Source organism: Camelus dromedarius, chromosome 16 (assembly GCF_036321535.1).
Source record: "Camelus dromedarius isolate mCamDro1 chromosome 16, mCamDro1.pat, whole genome shotgun sequence".
Classification (NCBI taxonomy): domain Eukaryota; kingdom Metazoa; phylum Chordata; class Mammalia; order Artiodactyla; family Camelidae; genus Camelus; species Camelus dromedarius.
The window spans coordinates 19,157,264-19,182,243 of record NC_087451.1 but is presented as its reverse complement, the minus strand read 5'-3'; the positions used below and the strand labels follow the sequence as shown (position 1 = coordinate 19,182,243).

At 47.3% G+C, this 24,980-nt stretch overlaps 3 protein-coding genes across 3 annotated transcripts; 2 read left to right on the top strand and 1 right to left on the bottom strand.

Moving 5' to 3' along the window:
* The first annotated feature begins 4,481 nt into the window (after nt 1–4,481).
* FXR2 (FMR1 autosomal homolog 2) lies at nt 4,482–18,331 on the top strand. Its single transcript, XM_031467728.2, has 17 exons — nt 4,482–4,926; nt 10,339–10,391; nt 10,737–10,830; nt 11,243–11,314; nt 11,425–11,573; nt 11,820–11,913; nt 12,522–12,638; nt 14,432–14,602; nt 14,804–14,882; nt 15,202–15,311; nt 15,544–15,630; nt 15,928–16,150; nt 16,362–16,559; nt 16,652–16,852; nt 16,947–17,042; nt 17,188–17,288; nt 17,630–18,331. Exons 1-17 carry the CDS (start codon nt 4,846–4,848, stop codon nt 17,723–17,725), a joined length of 2,022 nt encoding a protein of 673 aa, XP_031323588.1. The 5' UTR covers nt 4,482–4,845; the 3' UTR covers nt 17,726–18,331.
* Nucleotides 18,332–19,512: 1,181 nt separating this feature from the next.
* SOX15 (SRY-box transcription factor 15) lies at nt 19,513–21,478 on the top strand. Its single transcript, XM_031467734.2, has 2 exons — nt 19,513–20,453; nt 21,108–21,478. The coding sequence occupies exons 1-2, from the start codon at nt 19,924–19,926 to the stop codon at nt 21,274–21,276; spliced, it is 699 nt and encodes a 232-aa protein (XP_031323594.1). The 5' UTR covers nt 19,513–19,923; the 3' UTR covers nt 21,277–21,478.
* Nucleotides 21,464–24,938, bottom strand: MPDU1 (mannose-P-dolichol utilization defect 1). Its single transcript, XM_010996522.3, has 7 exons — nt 24,801–24,938; nt 23,593–23,658; nt 23,274–23,406; nt 22,850–22,935; nt 22,612–22,730; nt 22,338–22,448; nt 21,464–22,201 (listed from the first exon to the last, which is right to left on the bottom strand). Exons 1-7 carry the CDS (start codon nt 24,901–24,903, stop codon nt 22,076–22,078), a joined length of 744 nt encoding a protein of 247 aa, XP_010994824.1. The 5' UTR covers nt 24,904–24,938; the 3' UTR covers nt 21,464–22,075.
* Nucleotides 24,939–24,980: the final 42 nt, after the last annotated feature.

The following is a 24,980-nucleotide window of genomic DNA, read 5'->3' as shown; positions in this document are numbered from 1 at the left end:
TTTCATTTAACAATAAATCAGAAAATCTTCCCATAGTATTAAACTCATCTGTCATCTGCCATCCATGCTGGCATATTATTCCTTTTGTAGATGAACCATTGGTTAAATGGTCATAATTTAGACACTGAAAAGTAGGTAACAAATGTGTAAATTGTAAGAAACAGGATCTATGGCATATGGAGAGTTGAAGAATCCATCTTAAAAGATTCAAATTAAAAAATATTTAGTCAAAGAACAGTTCAGGGGCCCATATTCTTCCAGAGTAATGCCAATTTTTGAGCCTTAGATGTTGGGGCTGACTGGTATGGAATGATAAGCACCTGGGGTCTGGCCATTCTCCGTTCCAGGGAGAACAGAGGGAAGGGCATTTAGGGTAAGGGGTTTTTAAAGGGAAAATAGAGAAAACTTAGTTAAAATATCTGTCAAATCTGTCCACATCCCTATCCCTACTTCCGCTATCATCTCTCTTTGAAAGTTGCCATAGCCTCTTAACTGATCTCCCAGACTCCCTAATTCCTTCCTGTAACTGGGTTATTTATTTATTTTTATCAAAGATATACAATATATTATTTAAAGAATCAAATATTTCTATAAGGTCTATATATTGAAAGAAGTAGTCTCCCAATTCCCTTCACTCTTCAAAGTCAATCACTTTCAAATGAGTTTTTAAATTGTTATTTTTTTTCAATTTACCTTCATATCTCAAACTCAAAATAGCATACAAATACTGCTACTTTTTGATGTTTCTGTTTCAGGCATGAATATGGACCTTCCACTGCTAACTCTCTTTTCCAACTTCCCCATCACCCCACCTGCACTTCTCATCCTCCCATCCTTCCAATATTATATCATAACTCTGGTTGAATCTGTGTTTCGTTATGATTATGCAAATGCTCTTTACAGTTGAGCCATGTGGATGGTTGTTTTTTTCTTCTCTTGCACCATTTTTGTTTTCCTTGGAATCAACACTTGCCTTGTCTTCTTTATTTTCCTTAATTTTCTGTATACTCTTATTTATCCCCCAATTCTCCCTTAGTTGTGTCAGTCTTTTCTCAGAATACATAAACACCTAAGGAATTTTATTTATTTCATTTTGAAGAACTTTCTCACAGAGCCTTTAGACCTGCTTCAGCACAGAGTCTGATCTTTAGGCAACACTGTTGGTATCTCCCTTCACATCCATCCTCGGGACTCCCTTTTCCTCTGTCTTGGGTTCATAGCCTGTTTCCCAGAACCTATGTACTCATCTTTCTTGGTTTATTTTGATGAAGCTTCTTCAGAAAGGATGCCTGGGAGGTAAATTTGTTGGGATCTTAAAAATCTGAAAATGTCTATTTTACTGTTGTACATAATTGACAGTGTGGATGGGTAGCAAATATTAGTTTGGAAATAATTTACCCTGAGAATTTTTAAGGCATTTCTCCATTGCCTTCTAGCTTCTGGTATTGCTGATAAGAAGTCTGAAATCTTATTCTGAATCCTTTGTATGAAGCCTATTTTTATTTTCCTTCCCTCTTTCCCCAACCACAGTTTTAAGATCTTTTCTTTATCTTAGCATCCTGAGATCTTACATACAAATGTGTGGTCTTAGTGGGTTTTTGCAATCTGGAAACTCATGTCTTTCAGTTATGAAAACATTTAAAAAAATTATTATTATTTTTTGGGTAATTTCCTCCCCTACATTATCTCTATGAGCTCTTTCTGGAACTTTTGTTATTCAGATGTTAAATTCCATGGACTAGTCTTTTACTTTCAAAATTATTTTCTTTCCTTTTTTTCCCCCTCTATCTTCCAGGAGATTTCTTTAATGTTATTTTCCAACCCTTCTATTGAATTTTTTTATCCACTAATGAATTTTATCTATTTTTCTTTCAGTTTTAAAAAGATATAATTTCAGTACTGTGTAAGTTTAAGATATGCAGCATAATGATTTGATTTACATACATTGCAAAATGATTATCACAATAACTTTAGTTACCATCCATCATTTCATATAGTACAAAATTAAAGAAGTAGAGAAAAAAATTTTCTTGTGATGAGAACGCAACAATTTTCATATATAACATACAGCAGTGTTAATTATATCTATCATGTTGTATATTATATACCTCCTATTGAATTTTTATTTCTGCTTTCAGGTTTTTAATTTCTAAGAGTTCTCTTTTATTCTCTGCATTTTAAAAAGTTCTGGTTTTATTTCATGGATATATATTCTTTTCTTAACTGAGAATATTTGTGATTTTTTTAAAATGTTTTTTTTCCATTGTGTAATCTGTATTTCTGCTACAACTTTTTCTTTCTTTCTTTCTTTCTCTATTTGTTTTGGCCTTTGTCTTTCATTTTAGAAGCTTTCCTCAAGTGACTGGTAATCCTCAATTGTCTGCTCATATTTAAAATTGAGGTACACTAAGGTACTGCTTGGAAGTTCTGTGTGCATCTATGTGAGAGGTAGGGAGGCATGTTGACTGTGATCTTCACTATAGGGTGATCCAAGAGGCCATTTCCTTGAGGAACCACTGGTATCAATACCATTAGATCTTTTTCTTTGTCTGGTCAGATTTCCCAGAGAAGACTTCCAGACTCCCACTTGCAGGGTATAAGACAGGCTGTAGGTAATCTCAGAGCTGGGTGAAGAGGGAGTCTGGGGCAAGTCTCAACATTCAATCTGTAAACTTTCGTTTAATCCCCATTTTTAGTATCTATCTAACCGTCCAGCCATCAATCTGTCTCCTGCCTAGTCTGTGTATTTAGAAGTCCTAAGGTGAGCTGGGACATTCTGTTTGCACACTGTTTATAGTCCAGCTAGAGTAATCTCATCTAAAGGCAAGTCTACTGAAAATCCTGCCACTGCTTTCAGCACTCAAAGCTTCTGGTCAGTCCCTCCAGGATCTGGCCCAAACCTCCGTTATCTGAAATATTATTCCAGCCATGTTTCCTCTTCAAGTTCTGACCACGTTTGACTCTTTTCAGTACCTCAGATGCACCGTACACTCCTTTCTGAGCCTTCTGCACATGTCATTACCCTGTCTGAAATGTCCTCAGTATCACCTGCTCCTCATAGGTCTCACCACCTTAGGGAATGTCCTTACTCTTGAATCTATTCTCCACCGTTGTAAACTGTAAATCCTATCACTTTATACTACTGTTTAAAATCTTTCAATGGCTCTTCAGTATTGATAAAGTGAAGGCCATTTTCCTTATTCTGATTTGTAAGTCCTTCACAATTCAGCTTCCCTACTTAAAGCCAAATGCTGTTTAAACTAGTTGTGGTTCCCCAAAGGACAAACTCTTTCTGCTCCTTTGCACCGTTGTACTCTGTTCTCTCAAGAATACTCTTACTGCACTTTTCCTCTAGCAAACTCCTACTCATACCTCAAATCTCAGTTTGCACCACCTCCCCTGCAGAGGTCTTCCTGGATCACTCTGAAGAACAATTGACCATTGTTTGCCTCCCTGGATTTCCCTCTATGCCTAGTTCTTATTTCTGTCTTCAATTTAAAGCCATGCACTTATTTGTTGACTTGTTTGTTTAAATCTGTTTAATTGTCTGTCCCTTCCCCAACACATTGTGAAAGTCTTGTCTTTGGGCCCACATCTTGCCTTTGTATCCTTACCACTTATAGTGATTGGAACAGAGTGAGGGCTAAATATTTGCTAAATGATTAACTGCACAACACATGATTCTAATCTGTGTACGATTTTATTCACTTATACCTAAACTTCTTAATTATTTTAGTTTAAGAATCCTAAGTTTTCCATCTGCTATCCTTTTTCCATAGTAATTTTTCCTATTTTGAATTTTCTCAGCATTTAGATATCAAATCTTGTGCTAATCTAAGTTGCATTTGCCTTTTGGTACTGCCTTGACATTCTTTTTTAACCTTTCAATATACGCATGATCAGAATCTTCTCAAGGCAAGAACATGACTCGTAAACCTCTCACAAGAGTTACAGATGATCAAAAGAGCCTATACGGGACTGTAGACATTAAAGCTCAGCGCATGCGCACCAGCCCCTCCTTTTTCCTTTTGACTCCTCTTTTTTTTCTTTGGAGCGTGCGCATCAAGGAAGACAAAGGTGGGGAAAGTGACCAAGCAATCATTCAGGCGCATGCCCATCCCTAACTTGCCCAAGCCTGGTGGAGCTCTCAGGGTGAAGTGGGTGTGGTCTGACCAGGAGCAGCAGAAACCCAATCCGACTGAGTGAGCTTGGCCCCTCCCTCCCCATGATTGGTTAGCTCTCAGTGTTGTGGGGCGGGGAAAGGAAGAGATGGGGACGGTGGAGTGGTGGGGTGGCGAAGAAAGAGCGCCAGTCTCATTCTGCGCAAGCGCAAAAAAGCGACCAGGAGAGGGCGTGAGAGAGTGAAGAGGAGTGTAGAAGCCCTGATGCGCTGGCGAGCGCGAGCTGGGTCGCCAGCTTCGACGCCTGCGCAGTGGCCCTTGGGACCCGCGCGCGGCGGGCGGGTGCTCGGTGCGCCTGCGCAGTAGGCGGTGGCGGCAGGGGGAGGTGGAGGCCGTGGAGCGGCAGCGGCAGCAGCGGGTCCCGGGACTGAGGCAGCAGCGGGGGCGGCGGCGGGCGGAAGCTGAGGTGACGAAGGCAGCGGCGGCGGCGGCCGTTTCCCTCACGGTGGCGGAGACCAAGGCGGCGGCGGCGGACGGGGAGCGGCCCGGCCCCGGCCCCCTGCTCGTTGGCTGTGGCAGGGCCGCCGTGGGGCCGGCCCGGCTCCCGCCCCCCGCGGCTCCCCCTCCGGCTCCTCCTCCGGGGAGACGCCGGGGACCTGGCCCGGCCCGCACTCAGAGCGCTGCTGCAGCCGCCGCCGGGGGAGTCGGAGGCGGTGGCGGCGCCATGGGCGGCCTGGCCTCGGGGGGGGATGTGGAGCCGGGACTGCCCGTCGAGGTGCGCGGCTCCAACGGGGCCTTCTACAAGGTGAGGCGGCGCGCTGGCCGGGGACACGGTCTTCAGCCACTTCCCTCCAGCCAGAGCAGAGAGTGGGGCGGGATCGAGGTTCTGGAGCTAAGTCCTGACCCTTAGAACCTTAGACTCACGCTCCCACCCGCGGCCCTCCTGAGGAGACCTCTGGAAGTTAACCCTTTCCTCTTATTTTTGGCCCCTTTAATTATACCTGCTTTTACCCGCATCTCAGAGAGCATGAATATCAGGGCATTATTGTGCTTGGATCAGCGCCCCCCACCCCAACACCCCAGAAGAGACCCCATTTACCCAGCGTGTCATTGACTTTTCCTGTTTCCTAGTGGAAGACTTACCTTAGACCTTAATCACATCTTCCCTACAGTCTACGCACATGGAGAATTCTCTTTATTCTCCCCTGTTAACCCCTTGGGAAGGCCGTCCCATATTAGATCCTTTCATCTTTCTCCGAGAGGCCTCTGCCTGCTGGCTCGGAAAGACTCACCCCACTTTCATCTTGTATTTCTGTTTCTAACCCAAGGAGAAACGGTCGAAGTCTGTTTATGACATTTCGTGTTTTTGACCTCAGGAACTCTGGGCTGTACCAGTCAAGTTACCTCCTAGCCATAAGGTGGCATCTTTTCACAAGTCTCTTACCCCACCCCTTTATCCCAAGACTAGCTAGTCTACCATTCTACCCAGGGATGGTTTTGTATTTATCATCTCACTTTGACCTCAGATACATTTAGATCATTCATATACTTTCTTCATCTTGAGGAGTGTAAGCTTCATATTGTGATCTCTAAAAGGGGATCTCATTAGGATTCCCTATGTTTATCTTAAAAGATATCCACTTCTAGAAGACTTTTGACCAGGCTGCCCAATTTGGGAATCCGATAGGCTTTTTTTTTTCTTTTTCTTTTTTTTTAAGAAGAAGGGGACTATCTTTAAAAGATCCTTGTTTACTTCAGCTCCCTCCTTGCCCAGGATTTGGTTTTTTAGAACTACTTTTATTGCCTTCTTTATCTGTTCTGAAGCTATTTTTTAGGACACTAAATTTAGATTAAGCCAGAGGGAGACCCCTCTTGTCTCTCAGGAATTTTTCTTTATGTGACTGTTGTTACTTTGAACTCTTTGGACTTTATGCCTGAAATTGTCTCAGAGACTTTCCTAATTTCTGTCTCATTCTCTTGTTTTATCCTAAGGAGCAAGAGCAGAGATATTTTCTCATAACATCACTTGTGAGAAGAGGCCCCTTTCCTCCACTTCCCCTCAAGCCTCCCATAGTAGACCTGTTCGCCTTAGTGCCCTTGGAAATGACTTTCTCCATCTCCTTCCCTGTGAAGCATATCTTGCTATAACTGTAACTAGAAAGGGTCTCATATTTGTCCTTGGAGTAGAAGGTTTCTGCCCCAGCTTCAAATGATAAATTCAGTATAGTGATTTTTTACCCACTCTAAATGCCTATTCATTTCTGCCTTACTTCCCTCACCAGATTTCTTTATATTCAGTGCCTGTGGGTACCCACATCGATCTTATCCTCTCAGTTTAAGTCTTTGCCTTTTTGTCCTAATATTTCTGTATTCCTGTGTAATCCCCGGAAACGGCCTTATTCTATTACCCAGCTGAGATGGGAGAAGGAAGCTCCCAGCTGATCCCGTCTGTCATTTTTTTGTGCATACTTTCCTAACTCATGAGACTTTTTTCTTCTAGCTGCCTCCATAGCATTTCTGTTTTCTTTGGCAGAGTCTCTTTTAATTCCTTTCTGGTTCTGATAGAGTACATTTGTCTCTTAAATCCCTTTTCCCCAGACTTGCATTACCTTTGTTGAAATACCTTTCCTCATAAGAGTTTAGCCTAATTTCCCACAGTATCTTGTCCTTCATCTAGATCCTTCCCACCCCCAAGAAAAGTGATTCTTAAATTGAGTCTGAGATCAAGATATGATGTTTGCTTTTGTTCTAGGAAGCAGGGAAGCCAAGCACAGCTGGGAAAGATTGGTATCCAGTTCAAATTAACGGTGTACGCCGGCTGGGAAGGGAAATTTCCCTTTCCACATATGAGTGTCTAACAAAGACTCTGAATCTTTCCCTTTTCTCCTGTGGGCTGTGGCAGTGATATACTTGATTGAGTGAATTGGGGATGGGATGCTTTAAATCAGAGAGTAAAATTTGGAGTTGAGCTGAAAGCCAGGTAATGTGGATTTTGTGTTCTGGTCACTTTAGCATTTTCTGCCCCATGCCTCAGTTGAAAATAACGATCAGTCCTTAAATTCAGACTAATCTTTCTTCAGCTTTCAGTGCCATATAGATACTTACCCAATCTGACCTTGCTACTGATTTAATATTCATGACTCAGCAAACTTCAGTGTGGGTCAAGGAGTGTTTACATTGCTTCCAGAACTATAAATTTGGGAAGGTTCCTTTCATCCCTCTCAGAATTGGGTCCTGTTGTTGATCTTCCAGGGTAGAACTGCAAATGTCAGATCTGGGGTCTAAGTTATCTTGTAGCTATCCCATCAGTTCTTTCTTTTCTGTCAGAACTTAATGTGTTTTATTCTTTAAATTGTACTCTCCTAAATGAAGTATCTGTTCAACTTCCAGGACACAGTTATCCAGCTCTCCAGACCTTACCTGGATATCCTAATTCCTGTTCTTTTGTTAAAGAATATGGCATCCTCAGCTTCAACATGTGGTTTTTATCCAGACCCTTTCCTGCTTTTCTCCTAGAACTCCTTCCTTTATTTTGAGAGTCCAGGACTAGAAGATAGGTTGAAGGTGGGAACTAATTTTATGTCTTGTAATTTGAGGAAACTGAAGTACTTAGGAAACTAAGGCTGTCTCTTCCTCTCTCCAGTCCTAGGCCCTATAAGCCAAAATCCTATATACCATGGCCACTGAATCGAGTTATCCTTTGGATGTAGGTAGCTTTCTAGAGATTTATTCAACTGCTCTTGCCTTCATCTGCTTAACTTCCCAATGATCATGGACTGAGCAGAACTGGGAGCTCTCTTTCTATCACTGGTATCTTTGGAGGAAAAAAACTGGGGTGGTGTGGGTGGAATTAAGGAGCAGAGACTGAATTGGAATATGAAGTTGAGGAGAAAGCTTGTTTTGGAGAATCTGAAGGAAAAGGACCCTAGAAGTATGAGTGACGCTTCATTGTACTGCTGAGTAATGTGAGGGAAAACTCCATTCTGAGCTTTGAATTTCTGCTTTGGGATCATGGTAGCTAGAAAAACCAGGTAGTATTGCTGCCTCTCCCTGAGGTCCAACCTTGACACGTTGGAGGAGGATTGGATTGGAGCTTTAGGCATATCCTTTGTGAATGTGTATATATACCTAGGAGTGGGAATCTGTTCACCAAAGAGGCAGGCAAGTGATTCTTTTCTCCTTCTGTGTCTTCCACTGTGTTTTATTTCATCCCTGAAATGTTTTGAAAATAGCTAACTCTCTGTTGATAAACTGTTTCTAAAGCTTAGAGATAGACATTTTGTATAGTGAGTTGGATAAAGTCAGCTGAAGAGGCTGGTTGAAATGTTTATAGAAATTCAGACAGACCCTTATAAAGGGTGAAAAGAAGAGGCAAGAGAGATGATAGTGGTTGTGGGAGGAGGGGAAGAGGACACTGAGAAAAGAGCTAAAGAAAAAAAAGGAGGGGAGGAAGGAACTAAGGGAAGAACCCAAAAGGGAGGAGGGACTTAGGCAAATAGTGGGGAGTAGATGCCTCAGAAGACTTGAATGGAGAATAGTAGGAATGGGTATTGATGGAGCTGAATGAAGAGTGGGAAAAACATTTCCGAGGAAGGGAATGGCTGAGAAAGCTAAAGCATGAAGGGGCCAGGCAGGAGTGTTAATGCCTTGGGGAGTAGTAAGGCTCTAAGTAGTAAGACTCCATAGCAAGATCTGTATCAAGAGTGAGATTTTTTAGATTTTCCCACCGTAAGGAAACAGCAATGTAGTGTTTATGATTGACTAGTTCTCTGAGGTGGGAGTGACACAAGTATACGTTTTTGGTGTTTTCTCTCCTAAGCTCATATTTTGTTCCTACTTGCAAAGCTCAGGAATAGTTCCTGTATGTTAGCTTTTTGAAACCACTAAATTTTTTTAAAGCTTTAATGAGGCATAATTGATATATAGTGAAGTACACATATTTAAAGTGTACAATTTGTTAAGTTTTGACATACATATAAAACAAACCATAATCAAGATAATGAACATTTCTATCCCTCCCAAAAGTCTTCTGCCAACTGCCAACCACCAACCTGCTTTCTGTTATACATTAATTTGTATTTTCTGATTTTTGACAGAAGTGGAAGGTAATTCAGTAGAGAAAGGATAGTCTTTCAACAAATGGTGTTGAAAGAACTGGATATCCATAGGTAAAAATTAACTTTGATCATATCTTGCACCATATACAAAATTCAACTCAAAATGGATCATAGACCTAAATGTAAAATTAAAACTATAAGATTGCTAGAAGACATAGGGGAAAACCTTTGTGGCTTTGGATTTCTTAGAAAGGAAACCAAAAGCTCAGTTACAAACAGACAAATTGATAAATTGGACTTTATCAAACTTAGCAACCCCTGATTTTGAATATGTCAAAAATAGCGAGAGAAGATAGAAAAATTGGGAGCAAAGGATTGAACACATAGCCTTGGCTTCCTCAGTGAGGATGTAGGAAATAGGTAGACCAGCTATTTAATCTTCCCTGTTCCTCTTTGTCAAGATCTCAAGATTGGGGTCTTCCACAAATTTTATTTTCCTTTCCAAAATCTCAGCAGTATCCTAGTCTAACATTTAGAAATCTCACATCTTTTAAATCCCAATTTTTCCTTCTGTGAATTGTGTTCGAAGTTTTGAACTTCTCCAGTGTTCTGATTATTTTCTTAGGACCAGGCACCCCGGCACCATGTTTGCTCAGGGCTCTTGCTGTATTAAGAAGCCAGACCCTTTTCTGTCTTGGCAGATCCTGATGTCCTCTAGGTGCTCCGGGACAGTCTCACACTGTCTCATGGGATATTCTTAGCTTTGCTGAATGTTGTTGGTATTTTAATTGAACTCTGGCAAGCTGCTCAGCACAGCAGGAGGCAGACAGATAGGGAGGTCCCTGTGGGAGCCATAGGAGACCACTAGTTTCCAGGCTATTCTGATGCAGGTGATGTTTCTCCCTTCAACTTAATTTCTATCTCATTTCAGGATTTTGCCACATCCCTTTCCAAGCCAATAAATATTTCCTTTCTTGCTACCTCAACATTGGTTTTCTTTCCCCAGTACAGCTTTGTCTGGCTGTTTTGAGATTGCTTGTGTCCCCATCTAAAACTCAAGAGTATTTAAGGCCCTCCAGAAGTCTCTGTTCCCTTGATGGCTGCAGTGGTGGTAAATTGTCACTTTCTTTTTTTTTACTTTGTTCTAAAATCCATTCTAGGGCTTTGTGAAGGATGTCCATGAAGACTCTGTCACCATCTTCTTTGAAAACAAGTAAGACCTTGGGAATAGAGAATCCAGCAGACTAGGTCCTAGAAGGAGAGTGGAGAAGAGGGGGCGGCTGAGTCTCATGAGGCATGTAATAGGTCGGGGAGAGACAGGGGTTTGGGTGGGATCCCAGGAGAGGAAAGGGCTGAAATTTGGTGCAGGTAGGGGACATTTGATCCAGTATTTAGATGCAAGCAAGAGATAGATGACACCACTATGGAGCAGGGCCTGGGGTTTAGCTTCTAATCACCAGGGAAGGGAGAAAATGCCCAGTAGAGAAAGTAACCTCTTCCTGAAGAAATGGGCAACCACATAAGCTGAATAGCTTTCATATCACTGTTTCCCTTGCAGCTGGCAGAGTGAGAGACAGATTCCTTTTGGGGATGTCCGGCTCCCACCTCCAGCTGACTATAATAAGGAGATCACAGAAGGGGATGAGGTGGAGGTAAGGGCATGGAGTCCACCCTTTATAAATGTCACGTTTCCCAGGAGTCTGCATCTCCCTTACCGTTATACCAGCATCCTAGGCTCCTCACTGGTTGGTTCACTGTCCTTCCTTCCCAAGCTAAGTTACTCCCTTCATCCAGGCAGCCTGTGGAAGAGTGAAATGCAGCAGTTCTCTGTCCATCACTGTTGGGATCATCCAGACTCTCAGGGAGCTTCCCAGTTTCAGGGATTCACTTTTCTTCCATTTATGATGATAGTATCTAAAATCCAGTGCCCTCTGATTTTATTTAACAGCTCTTCCCCACTTTTTTAAATCTTGGCTTAGGATACTTCCCAGGTGTCTTAGTGCTTATTCCATTCTTGATGTTTTTGGATGGTCCTCAATATCTCTTTTATTTTCAACTTCTCAGGTTTATTCTCGAGCCAATGAACAAGAACCTTGTGGCTGGTGGCTGGCCCGGGTGCGGATGATGAAGGGAGATGTGAGTGATTGTGAAGGCCTTTGGAGAACTGAAACACATTTTAGTCATAGAAAGGCGGGAGATAGAAGCTCAAGTCATCCACAGCTTCTCCTTTTTTTTCCTTCTGCCAGTTCTATGTCATTGAATATGCTGCCTGTGATGCCACTTACAATGAGATTGTCACCCTGGAACGGCTTCGGCCAGTTAACCCCAATCCCCTTGCAACCAAAGGCAGCTTCTTCAAGGTTACCATGGCTGTGCCTGAGGATCTGAGAGAGGCGTGAGTGTTTGGGATGTCGGGAGTTGTCCTCCCGACCTCATTTCTACCCGTTTCTCCCAGGCCCCGCTCCCAGGTTCAGTGTACTGTGCTGTTCCCTTAGCCCTCTAGAGTCCTTTTTGCTCCCAGTTCCTCTGTTTCCTCATCCCTGTTCTTTTACTGTAGTCCTTCCACTTTTCTTATTTTTCTCAGTCTGTCTCTCCCCTGAATCTTCAGCTGCCCTCTGAGCACTGTTCTCTTTCTTTGCAGCTGCTCCAATGAAAATGTCCATAAAGAGTTCAAGAAAGCATTGGGAGCAAACTGCATCTTTCTCAACTTCACAAATAGTGAGCTCTTCATTCTGGTGAGTTTACACATGGGCTTTTTTAGGGGGGGAGGAGGTAATTAAGTTCATTTATTTATTTTTAACGGAGGTACTGAGAATTGAACTCAGGACCTCGTGCATGCTATGCAGGCACTTTTCCACTGAACCACACCCTCCGCCCCGGTGAGTGTATTCTGCCTGAATTTCACCTAAACCCTTGTCTCTTGTTAACTACTTTGCAGGAAGGGAGGAGCTAAAATGTGCTTATATTTATTTGTCAAAGAGGACTTTATTGCTCCTGACCCCTGTAGACTCAGGTCAGCCCTGCCTTTCCTTAATTTTCCTCATGTATGACCTTAATTATTTTTTAACCTGACCATCACGTTGCAGTCTGGGCTGGGGACCTTCCCTTGTGTATTTGGGCTCTCAAAAACAGACAGTATGATTGTTGTCTGTGCTTGCTGCTTAAAATCACTTCCCTTAGGCACCTAGTTAGGCCCTTGTGAAACTGACAATTATTTTCCTCAGTTATGTTTCTTAACTCCCACCCTTTTCCAGACACTCAGGCATCCTGATTCCTAGTTCCTGGCTCTTCTCCAATAAATAGTCTATCAGTTTTAATGACTTTTCCATTGGTTTCATCCCAGTCAACCACAGAAGCCCCTGTGAAACGGGCATCCCTGCTGGGTGACATGCATTTCCGAAGCCTGCGCACCAAACTGTTACTCATGTCCCGCAATGAAGAAGCTACCAAGCACCTAGAGGTAAGTTTTGGGTCCACTTTTTACTGCTGAATAGAATTGTCCTCCTTCCCTCCTACCCCATCCTCTACCCATGCTCTTGTCTTTACAGAACAAAGGGGTTAAGATCTTTGGGGGCCATTAAACCTAGGTCTGCTATTTTATTCCAGACTCCTCGACTCCAGATGGCAGAGCTCCATCATGTTTTAGTATACACTTTTTTTTTTTTTTTAGCTGTAGGACCCTTTGATCAAGTGAAATTTTACTTGAAAGCACAATGCATAAAACGGATCAGTCAGAGCAGCTCTGTCTAAAAGTGGAAGAAGGTGTGGCTCTTACCTCCACTAGCCTCCCCCAAATTACCTCTGGGAACCAAGCCGCTTTGTGGATATATTTGAGAATCATTTATACATTGGAAAGACCACTGAACTTGAAATCCTAAATCTTCCTTTATCAAATAATTGACCTTGGCAAATAATCTGATTTCACTGAACTTTCTCTTCTTTATCTGTGACAATGAGCTAGTTAAACTAGAATGTCTCTACAAGATCTTTCTGAGTTCTGACATCTTATGATGGTCAGATTTCTGTAGGTATTATACCATTCTAAATGCGTAGGGTGTGTGTGTATGTGTGTGTATTTGAACATCCAGTTCCTTTTTAAGTGAACTGATCTTTTTGGGAGCCTGTGCAAATTCTGAACCATGGTAATCTCTCACTTCTCCAGGGATGCTATTCAGGGCACTGGCAGTTAAAAATTCACCATTACTCCCAGATAATCTGCTCCAGTTCCCAACAAGCAGATTTCTTGATGATGTAGAGTATTCTCTCCTACGACTTGGCTGTATTGATCTGTGTGGTAAAGAATCCCAGAGAACTAAAGTAACCACAGATGCAAAGTTTTAAGAATAGGGATATGGGTACAAGTTGGGTACAAGTCACCTTTGTACCCATCATGCAGTTTAAGAAAGAAAACTCTTGGCAAATTTCTCTAGAAGACATTTGTAAATCATTCTAGATCCTCTCCCCGCCCTCCCTCAGTTATTTTGAACACTCAACATAGTTCCTTTTTCCAGCTTTTTCTTCTTGCCTAGCTCAGCCCCATCCATCTTGGAAGTAGAAAGTAGTGAATTGCGATCTGGCAATGTCCCCTTTCAGATAATTTTCCTATTTAATGCTTCCTACCTAGGACTCACTTTTCGAGAACCTTTCCCTTTTCCTGCTCTTGTACTCAGGTATCCCTCTAAGGACTGGTTGAGAAACAGTGGTGGTATGGGGTTCTGTAACTTCCTTATATGCTTTTCTTAACTCCTTGCTTTCTACTCAACTTTTCAGGTTTTATTTTGGGAGTTGATATTAGTTTGATAAAGGTAAATAATTCCTTACACTTGCATTTGCCTTGTGAAAAGTTTTTTCTTCCGCACCAACCTTATTTAATCCTCTTGATAGCCTGGGATGGGGTAGGTCAGGTGTCATCATTTAGCACCTGACAGAACAGAGGCACAGAGAGTGTGTTTTGTTTGGGATCACACAACCAGATTGTATTAAAGCCAAATCTGGAGCTTTGGTGGCTGCCAGCCCAAACTCTACCTCATTTCCTCCTCTCCCCACCAAGCCATTGGTATTTGGAAGGTTGGAGAGAAAAGTTCCTGAACTCTCCACACGGGTCATAGTGGTCATCAGACTCTAGGTCAGCCAGGTAGTTCTGGCTTTCTTTCACACATTTTTTTCTTCTTGAAGTTACACATCAGGTACCTGGGACAGTGTTCTGAGATTTCACCACCATGATTCCTCCAGTCCAGTGCCTTTTTCTTTCAGACAAGTAAGCAGCTGGCGGCAGCTTTCCAAGAGGAGTTCACAGTGCGAGAGGACCTGATGGGACTGGCAATCGGGACTCATGGTGCCAACATCCAGCAGGCCCGGAAAGTACCTGGTGTGACTGCCATTGAATTGGGTGAAGAGACCTGCACTTTCCGCATCTATGGGGAGGTCAGCAAAAGATAACTGTTGTCTAGGTCTCTTAGGGGTAGAGAGAAGAGAGTATAAAGTAGGAAGGAAATCTGTCATGTTGGCCTCCCTCCCTGACTTTGGTGGTAGCACGTTTTCCCAAAGACAGAGTGGCAGGAAGATCACTATTTAAGATCCAGGTCCTTTTGTTTTATTAATGACTCCCCACTCCTCTTCTCTTAGACTCCCGAGGCATGCCGACAGGCCCGGAGCTACCTTGAGTTTTCTGAGGACTCTGTGCAAGTGCCCAGGAACCTGGTTGGTGAGTTGAGGATGTGTATGTATATAGGAGAATACAGTTGGGGGGCAGATGTGAGATTCTCTAAAGTGATTCTGGGCTTGACACCTCCCTGCAAACTTCCATTTTCATAAGGACAGAGTCTGAAGTAGGAGTGACAAAAATGGGAGAACAAATTTCTAGGGACTGTAATATTTTGTCCTGTGAGAACACATCAGAAGCCTGGAGGCAGGAGACTCATTTAACAGAATCCTTATATAGAAGCTGGAAGACTGTTTATCTTGTCTGTTTTTACTCTTCTCTCTTTCTTCTAAAAGGCCTAATTCCTCCTTTACCCATTCAGGCAAAGTGATTGGAAAGAATGGGAAAGTGATCCAGGAGATTGTGGATAAATCTGGTGTGGTGAGGGTTCGAGTAGAAGGTGACAATGATAAGAAGAACCCCAGGGAGGAGGTATGAGACATAAACACCTAGAGATTGGTTTCCAGAAGTAGATGGGCTTATTCTCCAAGCCATTTTCTGAGGGCTGGGATTCCTAGGGGTTGGGGCATGGTCACTTTGGTTTCCCCTGGTAGATGTAGAAACCAGAAAGATCCCATTTGGGTGGGCTTCTGTAGGAGAAAGGGTGGGCCTAATACTTCCTTTGACTTCTTCTAATCCATCTGTCCTTCCCTCTGCTTTCCAGGGAATGGTTCCTTTCATATTTGTTGGCACCCGAGAGAATATCAGCAATGCTCAGGCTCTGCTGGAATATCACCTCTCCTACCTGCAGGTACCCACGCTGAAAGCCTGAAATAGGAAAGATCCGCGTGTACAAGGGGACTAAGAATGCTGTTGGATAGAGTTAAAAGTGGTGGTTCCCAGTTTGTGTCTCTGAGTAGAATAGAAACCATTGGGTGGAAATCTGGGGCTGTGGGGTTGGATCCCAGAATTTTCTGTTTTAAGTCTTGTATTCTTGAGAGTTCAGATATGTAGGGACAGTCAGGGCAGAGACTCATGAAAAGAGACTGTTCATTGATCTTATATTTATTCCTCCTTCCATGTCTTTCTCCATCTTCTGCCCCACCAGGAGGTGGAGCAGCTTCGCTTGGAGAGGCTGCAAATTGATGAACAGCTTCGGCAGATTGGGCTGGGCTTCCGTCCTCCTGGGAGTGGGCGGGGCAGCGGTAGCAGTGACAAGGCTGGATATACCACTGATGAGAGCTCCTCCTCCTCCCTCCACACCACGCGAACCTATGGGGGCAGCTATGGGGGCCGCGGCCGGGGCCGGAGGACAGGTGGTCCTGCCTATGGTGAGAGCTGTGGAAAGGGGAGGCGAGCAGTGGTGTGGTGTGTGGGAGGCAGAGGTCTGGGTGGAATACTGTGGAAAGGGTGATGTAGTTGATGAAGAAGTGATTGGGGGGGGGGACTTAGGAGTGAAGGGGAGAGTCTTCCAGTTCGGGGGCTGTGATGGATCCTGGGGTAGGGTGAGTGACTCTGATTGACCCTCACTGTGTTCTTCAGGCCCCAGCTCAGACCCATCCACAGCTTCTGAGACCGAGTCAGAGAAGAGGGAGGAGCCCAACAGAGCTGGGCCTGGCGACCGGGATCCCCCGACTCGGGGGGAAGAAAGCCGTAGGCGGCCGATTGGGGGCCGGGGTAGGGGACCCCCACCTGCCCCCCGGCCCACCTCAAGATACAACTCTTCATCTATTAGCTCAGGTACCAGAAGCAGACAGCTGGGTTCATAAATGTGGGGTAAAAGGAAAGATGATGGACACCTGACTCCCACCTCCTCTTCTTCCTCTGACCAGTGCTGAAGGATCCAGACAGTAATCCCTACAGCCTACTGGACACGTCTGAACCAGAGCCCCCAGTTGATTCAGAGCCTGGGGAACCCCCCCCAGCAAGTGCCAGGCGTCGTCGCTCCCGCCGCCGCCGCACTGATGAAGACAGAACTGTCATGGACGGAGGCCTGGAATCTGACGGGCCCAGCATGACAGAGAATGGCCTGGGTAAAGGGTGTACCTGGGTCTGAAAAATTAGAGTTGGGCAAGAATTGAGGGATGGGAGATTGATGCACAGCTCTCGTTTTTCCCTGCCCCACAGAAGATGAGTCAAGACCCCAGCGTCGTAATCGGAGCCGCCGCCGCCGTAACCGTGGTAATCGGACTGATGGTTCTATCAGTGGAGACCGTCAACCAGGTCAGCTAACACTGGATGTCAGCGTCCTTCCTCAGAGAACAGGATGCTTCCTATCCTGTGAAAACTAGGGGTTGGGGTTCAGTGAGTGTCTAGGGGCTGGATACCTGGGTTCCTTCTGAAACTCTTGGTCCTCTGCCTTTTCCAGTGACTGTGGCTGACTATATCTCCCGAGCAGAGTCTCAGAGCCGCCAGCGGCCACCCCTAGAACGCACTAAACCTTCAGAGGACTCTCTTTCAGGACAGAAGGTAGGAAAGCAATATGTAGTTTACCTCAACGCCTTTTTTGTTATTCTGGGGCAGGGGACGTAAGAAAATTCCCAAAGAAATCTCTTATGAAATTGCAGAGAGGGCATGTCCGATGGAGTTTTAGACTGCATTTAGAATAGTGGAAAGTCTGAATAGAAGAGAAAGGAAAGTTTGGTTCATATTTTCTGGATTCCAGTAAAAGTGACTAGTCACATCAGGGGACTAACCCCTGGATGACCAGATGCCTTAGAGCACCTAGGTGGTAGGGAATGTCATTACCTGAATTTCTACTGATCATTTTCTTTTGTTCCTCTCCATTTTCTTTCCCACTTCCCTCTCAGGGTGACTCTGTCAGCAAGCTTCCTAAGGGCCCCTCAGAGAATGGGGAGCTCTCTGCCCCTCTGGAGTTGGGTGGTTTGGTGAATGGGGTTTCATAAACCCTCCAGCCCACATCCCTCCCTTCTCCATCTCGCTTGCTGCCCAACACCATGGCCCTCACAGGCCCGACTGACCTGCGCTGGAGCTGCTCTTATCTAGGGGGGAGGGGGGTGGCACAGCAGCTTGGGTCCCCCCCAACCTCCAGGAGCTAGTGGAGGGGTGTGTAACAGGGTCATACCCCCCTCCCTCTTGTCCACCCTACCCCCAGGGTGAGGGGAGCCCTCTCTCCTTCCCCATCAGACTGGATGTGCCTTTATCCTCTAATGCCCCAATCTCTCTCTGAACACCCCCATTCTCCGCCTGTTGGTGCGGGGTGCTCCTTGATCCACCCAGATTTGACAGTTCAGGGGGGCTCCCCTGCTATCCCTCCTCCCGTCCTGTACCCCCCATTTCTGGGGCCTCATCACTGTGGAAGACGGGGATAGTAAGGGTATAAGTGGGTGGGAGGCATGGGGAAGGTTTTGGAGTAGAACCAGGGGTGTGTATGAAGGGGGGTGACAAGGTCCCCCAGGGGAGGGGGGACCAACCTTGTCTGGTGGATGAGAAGGCGTATTTATTTTTCACTGTACAGTATTTAAAAAGAGAATAAAAAAAATCCAAATGGCTTTCTGGTTCCTGCACCTTCCTTGTGCCCAGTGTGCCCCATCTGTTTCTGTAGGACTGACCTGCCCTGGCCCTTTTTTCCTGTATCTCCATACCTGGCTTCTTTAGCATTCCTGAGATGGTCTACTTGTGGGAATTTCTGACATTCCTAAATTCCCCAGGTACAGGTACCTGCCTGGTCTAGAGGAGAGTGGCTTGTGCCTTGTTGCTTCTCCCCTCCCCCAGGTTTGCTGGTAGAGGGAGCTGGGCCACTCCTATACCCTGAGTCACAGCAGTGTTGGTAGGACTGCTTGAAGCTGGACCTGTTCCTGCTAAGTGCTGAGAGCCAAGGCAGGCAGCTTAATCCGATTACCTGAGGCCTGGGGCTTGGGCTGGGCCTTGGGCAGAGTGGGGAGCAGGGTTCCCTCACGACAGCCCCTGGGATGTAGGTGTCCAGCCCTCATTCCTGCTGGTTCTCTGCTCTGGATCCAGGCCTTTTCTCCAGCAGCTGCATCACTGACCTCTCAGCCTCAGGAGTTACCCTGGGGTTCCTTGCTCCCTGCCTCCTCCTGACTGTAAGGTTTGGAGATAAAACCTTTTGTGGTGGAGAAACCTAGGTTTAGGGGCTGTAGTTAGGAGGGTTTAAATTTTCTCACCTGGAAAGGGGTTGAATCACCACCCAAGCACCTGTTGGGATGACTCAGGAAACAAAAATGGCCTGCCTACCTCCCTCTGACTGCCTGACTTTTTGCCCTGGGGTAGGTGGGGGGTTTGAAGAGCTTTAGGCAGCAAAAAACGGATTGGGTTGGGGGTTTGGGTGTTCCCATCTTCCTCCCAGCACAACTCAGACCCTGAGGGCTTTTGATCCCCTTGTGCTTGATCCCGTTGTGCAAAGTCATTGACTTTAAATTGCCGACGCTTAAGAAGGGAGGGGAAACTGCTCAGAGCTACTGGGGCTGGAAGGCCTGACTTCTGGGTCTTGGGTGGGGAGGGGGCGTGGTGCCCCTAGGAGGAGCGTTGGGGGCTGGGAGGAACAGGACATCTGAGTTTGCCTAAGGGAGGGGGATGTTGGCGCCCTTAAGGAGGCGCGGTTGACTGGGAGGGAGTGGGAGGAGTCAGTCTTTAAAAGCTGTTCCCGGGCCTGGCTCACCCGCCGCCGCAGACGCCGAGGCCAGGTGAGAAAGCGCTTGTGGCATTTGCCTACTGGTGGCTGCAGGGACTCCGGCGGCTGCGGGACTCCAGGCAGCGTGAAGGTTTACTGCCTCCACCGAAGGCCGGGCCGGTGGCCGGCAGCAGGTAGGGGCAGCCGGTCTGGGTCGGAGATCCAGTGGCAACAAGGAAAGGAGAGCACACCTGCCCAGGACCGGGTACTAGACAGCGGATTTTGCGCTCGACTTCCCAAAAGGGTGTCGGGTCGTTTGGGCGCAGGGGCTCGGTTATAAGGACTCTGAACTAGGGGACGATATATATACTTTATAAGAAGACGAGTTTCTCTGTAACGACTCCGGACTAGGAGGCACTTCCATTTTAAGGATAGTGGGTTTGGGAATCGACGTTTCACTTTGTAGGGGAGGGCGTGTAGGACGCCCTCTTAAAGCTTCCCTCCACCCTCCTCATGGCGCTACCTGGCTCACAGGACCAGGCCTGGAGCCTGGAACCTCCCGCTCCCACGGCCCCTACCTCCTTGTCCTCGGGCTCCCAGGAGCAGGAGAGCGCCGGGAGCCCGATAGTATCCCGGGGGCTTCCCTTGGAGAAGGTGAAGCGACCCATGAACGCGTTCATGGTGTGGAGCTCCGCCCAGCGCCGCCAGATGGCGCAGCAGAACCCGAAGATGCACAACTCGGAGATCTCCAAGCGCCTGGGCGCGCAGTGGAAGCTGCTGGGCGAGGAAGAGAAGCGGCCCTTCGTGGAAGAAGCTAAACGGCTCCGGGCCCGGCACCTGCGCGACTACCCCGACTACAAATACCGGCCCCGGCGCAAGACCAAGAGCTCGTGCGCCAGGTCCCCCTACTTCGATCAGGGAAGCGGCAGCGTGGCTGGTGGCGGGCCCGTCTGGGCGACCGGGTACGCGACCACGCAGGGGAGCAGAGGCTTTGGGTACCAACCCCCCAACTACTCGACAGCTTACCTGCCTGGCGGTTACAGGTAAGTGCCCAGGGCGTGGGATGAGGACGGAGGCGCTTGTGCGCCGCGCCCCCCACCTCCTGGAGCCGGGGTGGGGGGGAATACCAGAGGGCCTGGCTGGCAGAGGCCCTGAGCCTACCCAAGCAACGGGTGATCCCGGAGGCGTTTAGGGGACGACCTGTGGAGAGTGGGAGGGCTCCAGGGGGCCAGGAGGTTTTCATCTCAGTTGGGCAGTGTTGGCCCCGCAGGAGCAGACCACAGCCCCCTGGATGTGACGTGTTCTAGTTACCTGAATCCACCCCCCAACCCCCTTTCTGGCCCTCGTGTGACCCCGCTTCCTCTCCCAGCCCCCGGGGCAAGGACAGGCCAAGCCCAACTCTGCCCCTTCCTGGCCTGCCGCCCCAAAAGAGGAAAACAGGCGCGCAGCACGCAAGCTCGCTGTTGAGCGTGCCCGAACACGGCCGTGGCAGGGCTGCTTTAAGCCATCCTGAGATCCGGTTCCCGACCTGCGGTACCCAGTAGGGCCCGGATAGCCAGGGATATGTAAATGGGTGACAGGTTCTGCCTCTGCACAGAACTGGTCAGACCCACCCCAACATGAGAGTTGGGGACCCTGCTTGGCACCTCCCACCCAAAGAAGCAAGAACCTTCTAACCCTAGTATTTCTCTTTGCAGCTCTTCCCACTGTAAACCGGAGGCCCCCTCGCCGTGCTCTCTCCCTCAGAGTAACCCTAGGCTCCAGGGGGAGCTGCTCCCCACCTACAACCCCTACCTACCCCCAGGCTCTCCCACTCTGTACAACCCTCCCCTCACAGGGGCCCCCACGCCCCTAACCCACCTCTAACCCTCATGGACATGGGCCTCCCAGAAAGGTTTCCATCCTCCTTTTCCACCCAGAACCACCCTCCACCCCAGGCTGCAAACCCTTTTTTAGAACTGTTGACCACAGTCCAGAGGAGGTGGGCAGTACCCCCTCAAACCCCCAAACTCCAGGGGAACACAACACTTATATTTTTGTAGGCCAAACACAGTTTTGTATGATTAAACCATGTCTCTGAGTCTTTATTGTCCCATCTGTTCCTCTTCACTGCAGCAGGAACCAGCATGGTTTCCACTCCCTTCTGCCTGGACCTGCCAGAGCAGGAACCTCCTCACCCAACCCTGGGGCCCTGCCTGAGTCATTTTTCTGTCCCCCTCCCCCTGCCCCCGAACCCTACACCAGGGTCCAGGAGACAGTCTGGGTTGGGCTGGGGAAGGGAGGCAGCCACAAATGCCTAGTCCCTTCCACTGTCCAGGCTCTGTCCTCTAGGGCCAGAAGGGAAGTGGGGAGATGGGAGGACAGGGTAAGACTTTTGCCTGGAATAGTTAAGTAGCTATAAACTTCTACTAAAGGAAGAATCTCAGCCAAATGACTTAACAAGTCAATAGTAATACACCGGACAGCACACAATAGATGTCAAAATGTCAGCCTGAAAATCTCTACTCCTATCCTAAGGATTTGGGACAACCAAGCATTTCTACTAAAGTTGCAACTGCAGAAGGATGGGGAATGGTCACACCAGCAGGCTGGTTAAGATGAGAAGGGCCCTGAGGTTGGGTGGGTGAATGAAACATGGAATGTACTTTCAGTAGCCAGCTCAACTTTACTGTTCCTTTTTCTTCCTGTGGGGAGCTTTTGCATTCCAGTAGTAGAGGAGCTGGGCAGCGATGAGGCCATTGCAGAGAGAAGAGACTATAAAAGTTCCAGCCATGAGGAGGTCTCCAGTTTCCTGGGTGAGACACAGCTAGGGTCACTCTTCAGCACAGCCAAAAAGAGTTCCCGAGAAGGGGCAGCTTTTAAGTCCTCAGCTCAGGAGAGGTAAGATGAGGTTATAGTGCCCTCTAGAGGGAAGGAGGTGCACTCACCTGAATGGAGGTGAAGATTCGAGCCAGGGACCCTCCAAAGAGCAGAAAGACTGTGATTGCTGAGAGCTGGCCAGTGTGCCCGTTGCGATAGTTGGTGGCTGCCTGGAGCAGCTAAGGGAGGAGTTGAAACCCTTCATTCTGTGATCTGAACTCTTCCCATGTTCCCCTGATATTTCCACATTTCCCAGTCCAACATTCCCACACTTTGGGTTTCTGCTCTGCCCCTCACCCAGTCCCCCCTCCCAACATCCTCTCCTTTGTTCCCAGCACCCACCCTTCCCACCACCACAGCAGGCATGTTGAAGGCTTGGAGGAGGGTGACTACAGCCACAGGTGTCAGTGGTGAAAGCAGCACCAGCAGGCTCAGGGCATAGCACACTAGGAAAGCGACACCTGGGGGACAGGGAGACAAGAAGTCCTTATCAACTTCTGAGTCCTCTGGCTTCCCCAGGCCTGCGTTCCCAGCAGGGCTCTCAGGAGTGCAGCCAGCTCTTGGGGTAAATCCTCAGCACCTTTCACAGTTTGTCCTCTGTAGTGCAGGACCAGGAAGGCGATGGTGATTGTCTGGAGCATCAGGAACAAGGCTTCACCCCAAGAGCTGCGGAGTCAAGAGTTGGGAGGAAGAAAGGCAGGCCTGGAAAGAGGCAGGGAAAGCCTCCATAGCCCCATACATCTTGGGGACACAATTCTCTGATTACTTCCTGTCCTCCACAATGCTAGTGGTTCCTTACCTCCTGCCTCCCAGCAGCCCCCACCTGACTGACTCAGGATTGGATTGTGGGCATTCTTGAAATGCTCACCTCTCATGATCACCACAGATGATGGCTAAAGTATCAGAAGGGCTTAAGCTTTTCCTGCCCTTTTACCTCCCTCACCCTAACCCCCAACTAGAGTTGCAAGCATTTACCCTTGGAGATAAAGGGTGGGGCCCCTCACCTGAAGGGGAAGTTTCTGGTGATGCTGTAGACCATGGTCCCAGTCAATGCTACTAACTCTAGCATTATGGACTGGTAACTCAACCCTTCGGAACTCTTGGCTCTCAGGAGTTTAAACACTTGGGGCAGTTTTACTGGAGAAAGGAAGAGAAAGACACAGTTGAGCTGACATCCCTTGGGAACACAACACAACAGCTACAGAGTGGACTGGGGGGGGGGGGCATATTAACCCCACTTCTGGGTAAGGGACCCATTTAGTTTATGGTATCTTAGCATTCCACCCACCTCCCAACATGAGGGAAGGAAGATAAAATACATACCCAGAAGTGACCCAGCCACAATGCCCAGCCCCAGGCCTTTGCTGAGGAGAATCTTGAGGCAGGGAACTGATAAGACAAAAAGGGATAAATAGAAAGGAGACCTCTGGAAGCCAGGCTAAGGTTTCCAGGAGGGAGCTCAGGCCTAAGGCTTGAAGTGCTCCTTAAGACCTTGACATGCCCTCAGAGGAAGCCCTGGGTTGTCTGGAGGTGGGTGAGAAGGCCTAGTTCTTCCTACTCTAAATCATACCACATTCATACAAGGTGACTTTCCCAAACAACTTTTACTATTCCTCTCCTCTGACCCAATCTTCCATCCCCTGCAGATCACATTAAATTCCTCCATCTGACTTCCAAGGCTTTCCATCACTTCCCTGCATAGGGCTGAGCAATGCCCAAGAGTCCGCTGATCCTTTATTCCCTGCTTCCGAGCAACTAGGCAAGCTTCCCGAGTCTTCTCTCTCCAAGGACAGGTCTCCTCTGTATCTTATTCAGGACTGTCCCTGGCCCAGACTCAAACACTTAACCCTACCCTTTCAGGGCTTTCTTTTATGCCCTGACCATCTGTATCTTCTATAGCCTTGAAGCTTGGCCCAGTGGGAGTGGGATTCTCATGGGTCAGGAATGCGGCTAAAATACTAAAACATATTGTCCCTAGGGCATAGTGGGGGTACCATGAACTGACGAGGGCACACTGGGAAGACTTCCCAAACGGTCTGATGTCTGAGACAGGCTTTGCCGTGGTGTTGCCTCCAGATAATAAGAAAAAGACATGCCAATTAATTCCAGAATTAGTCCATGAGCAAACGTGGAGGCTGGAAGGAAAGCCACTGGAATGGCAGGAGCCTTTGGGAGTGCTGCAGAAGGCCTACGTTCATCAGAGGCTTTAAATCAAGTGTAACCTTGCTCCTGAACCTACCAAAGATTGGGAGGATCTGGTCAGATCTTAACTTTGTTTTGTAAAATTTGAGTCTTTTCGTCTTTCACTGTCGCTAAAGCAAAGAAACACTTCCACCTGGCGACTCCCCCTCTAACCCAAATATGGCGTTCTCCCCCTCCGGAGCCCGAGACACTTTCGCCCCTCTCAGAAGTAACTTCCGCCCGGTTCGGCGTGGCAGTAGTCTCCGCCGTCACTTAGTCCGTACCGACGGCTCATTTACGGCCCGAGGGATCTCGAGTAGAACTTTGATCGGATGCCGAATAAGACTCACCGTGAAGCAAGTCCCACTGGACGAAAATTTGGTCGTAGCATTTCTCAGGTAAAAGAATCGGCACCAGCACCCGTTTGAGTAGCCCGTCTGCCTCAGCCGCCATATTGCAAAGCTAGCTTCCGCCCGTCCCTCAGCCCGCCATTGATTTACGGTGCGCATGCGCGCTCTGGGCACTCCGCC

Coding starts and splice junctions, on each gene's coding strand:
- FXR2 (XM_031467728.2), top strand. CDS start 4,846: ATGGGCGGCCTGGCCTCGGGGGGGGATGTGGAGCCGGGACTGCCCGTC. Junction 4,927..10,338: donor CCAACGGGGCCTTCTACAAG/GTGAGGCGGCGC, acceptor AATCCATTCTAG/GGCTTTGTGAAGGATGTCCA. Junction 10,831..11,242: donor CAGAAGGGGATGAGGTGGAG/GTAAGGGCATGG, acceptor TCAACTTCTCAG/GTTTATTCTCGAGCCAATGA.
- SOX15 (XM_031467734.2), top strand. CDS start 19,924: ATGGCGCTACCTGGCTCACAGGACCAGGCCTGGAGCCTGGAACCTCCC. Junction 20,454..21,107: donor TACCTGCCTGGCGGTTACAG/GTAAGTGCCCAG, acceptor TTCTCTTTGCAG/CTCTTCCCACTGTAAACCGG.
- MPDU1 (XM_010996522.3), bottom strand. CDS start 24,903: ATGGCGGCTGAGGCAGACGGGCTACTCAAACGGGTGCTGGTGCCGATT. Junction 22,936..23,273: donor ACCAGAAACTTCCCCTTCAG/GTGAGGGGCCCC, acceptor TTGACTCCGCAG/CTCTTGGGGTGAAGCCTTGT. Junction 22,202..22,337: donor GAATCTTCACCTCCATTCAG/GTGAGTGCACCT, acceptor TGTCTCACCCAG/GAAACTGGAGACCTCCTCAT.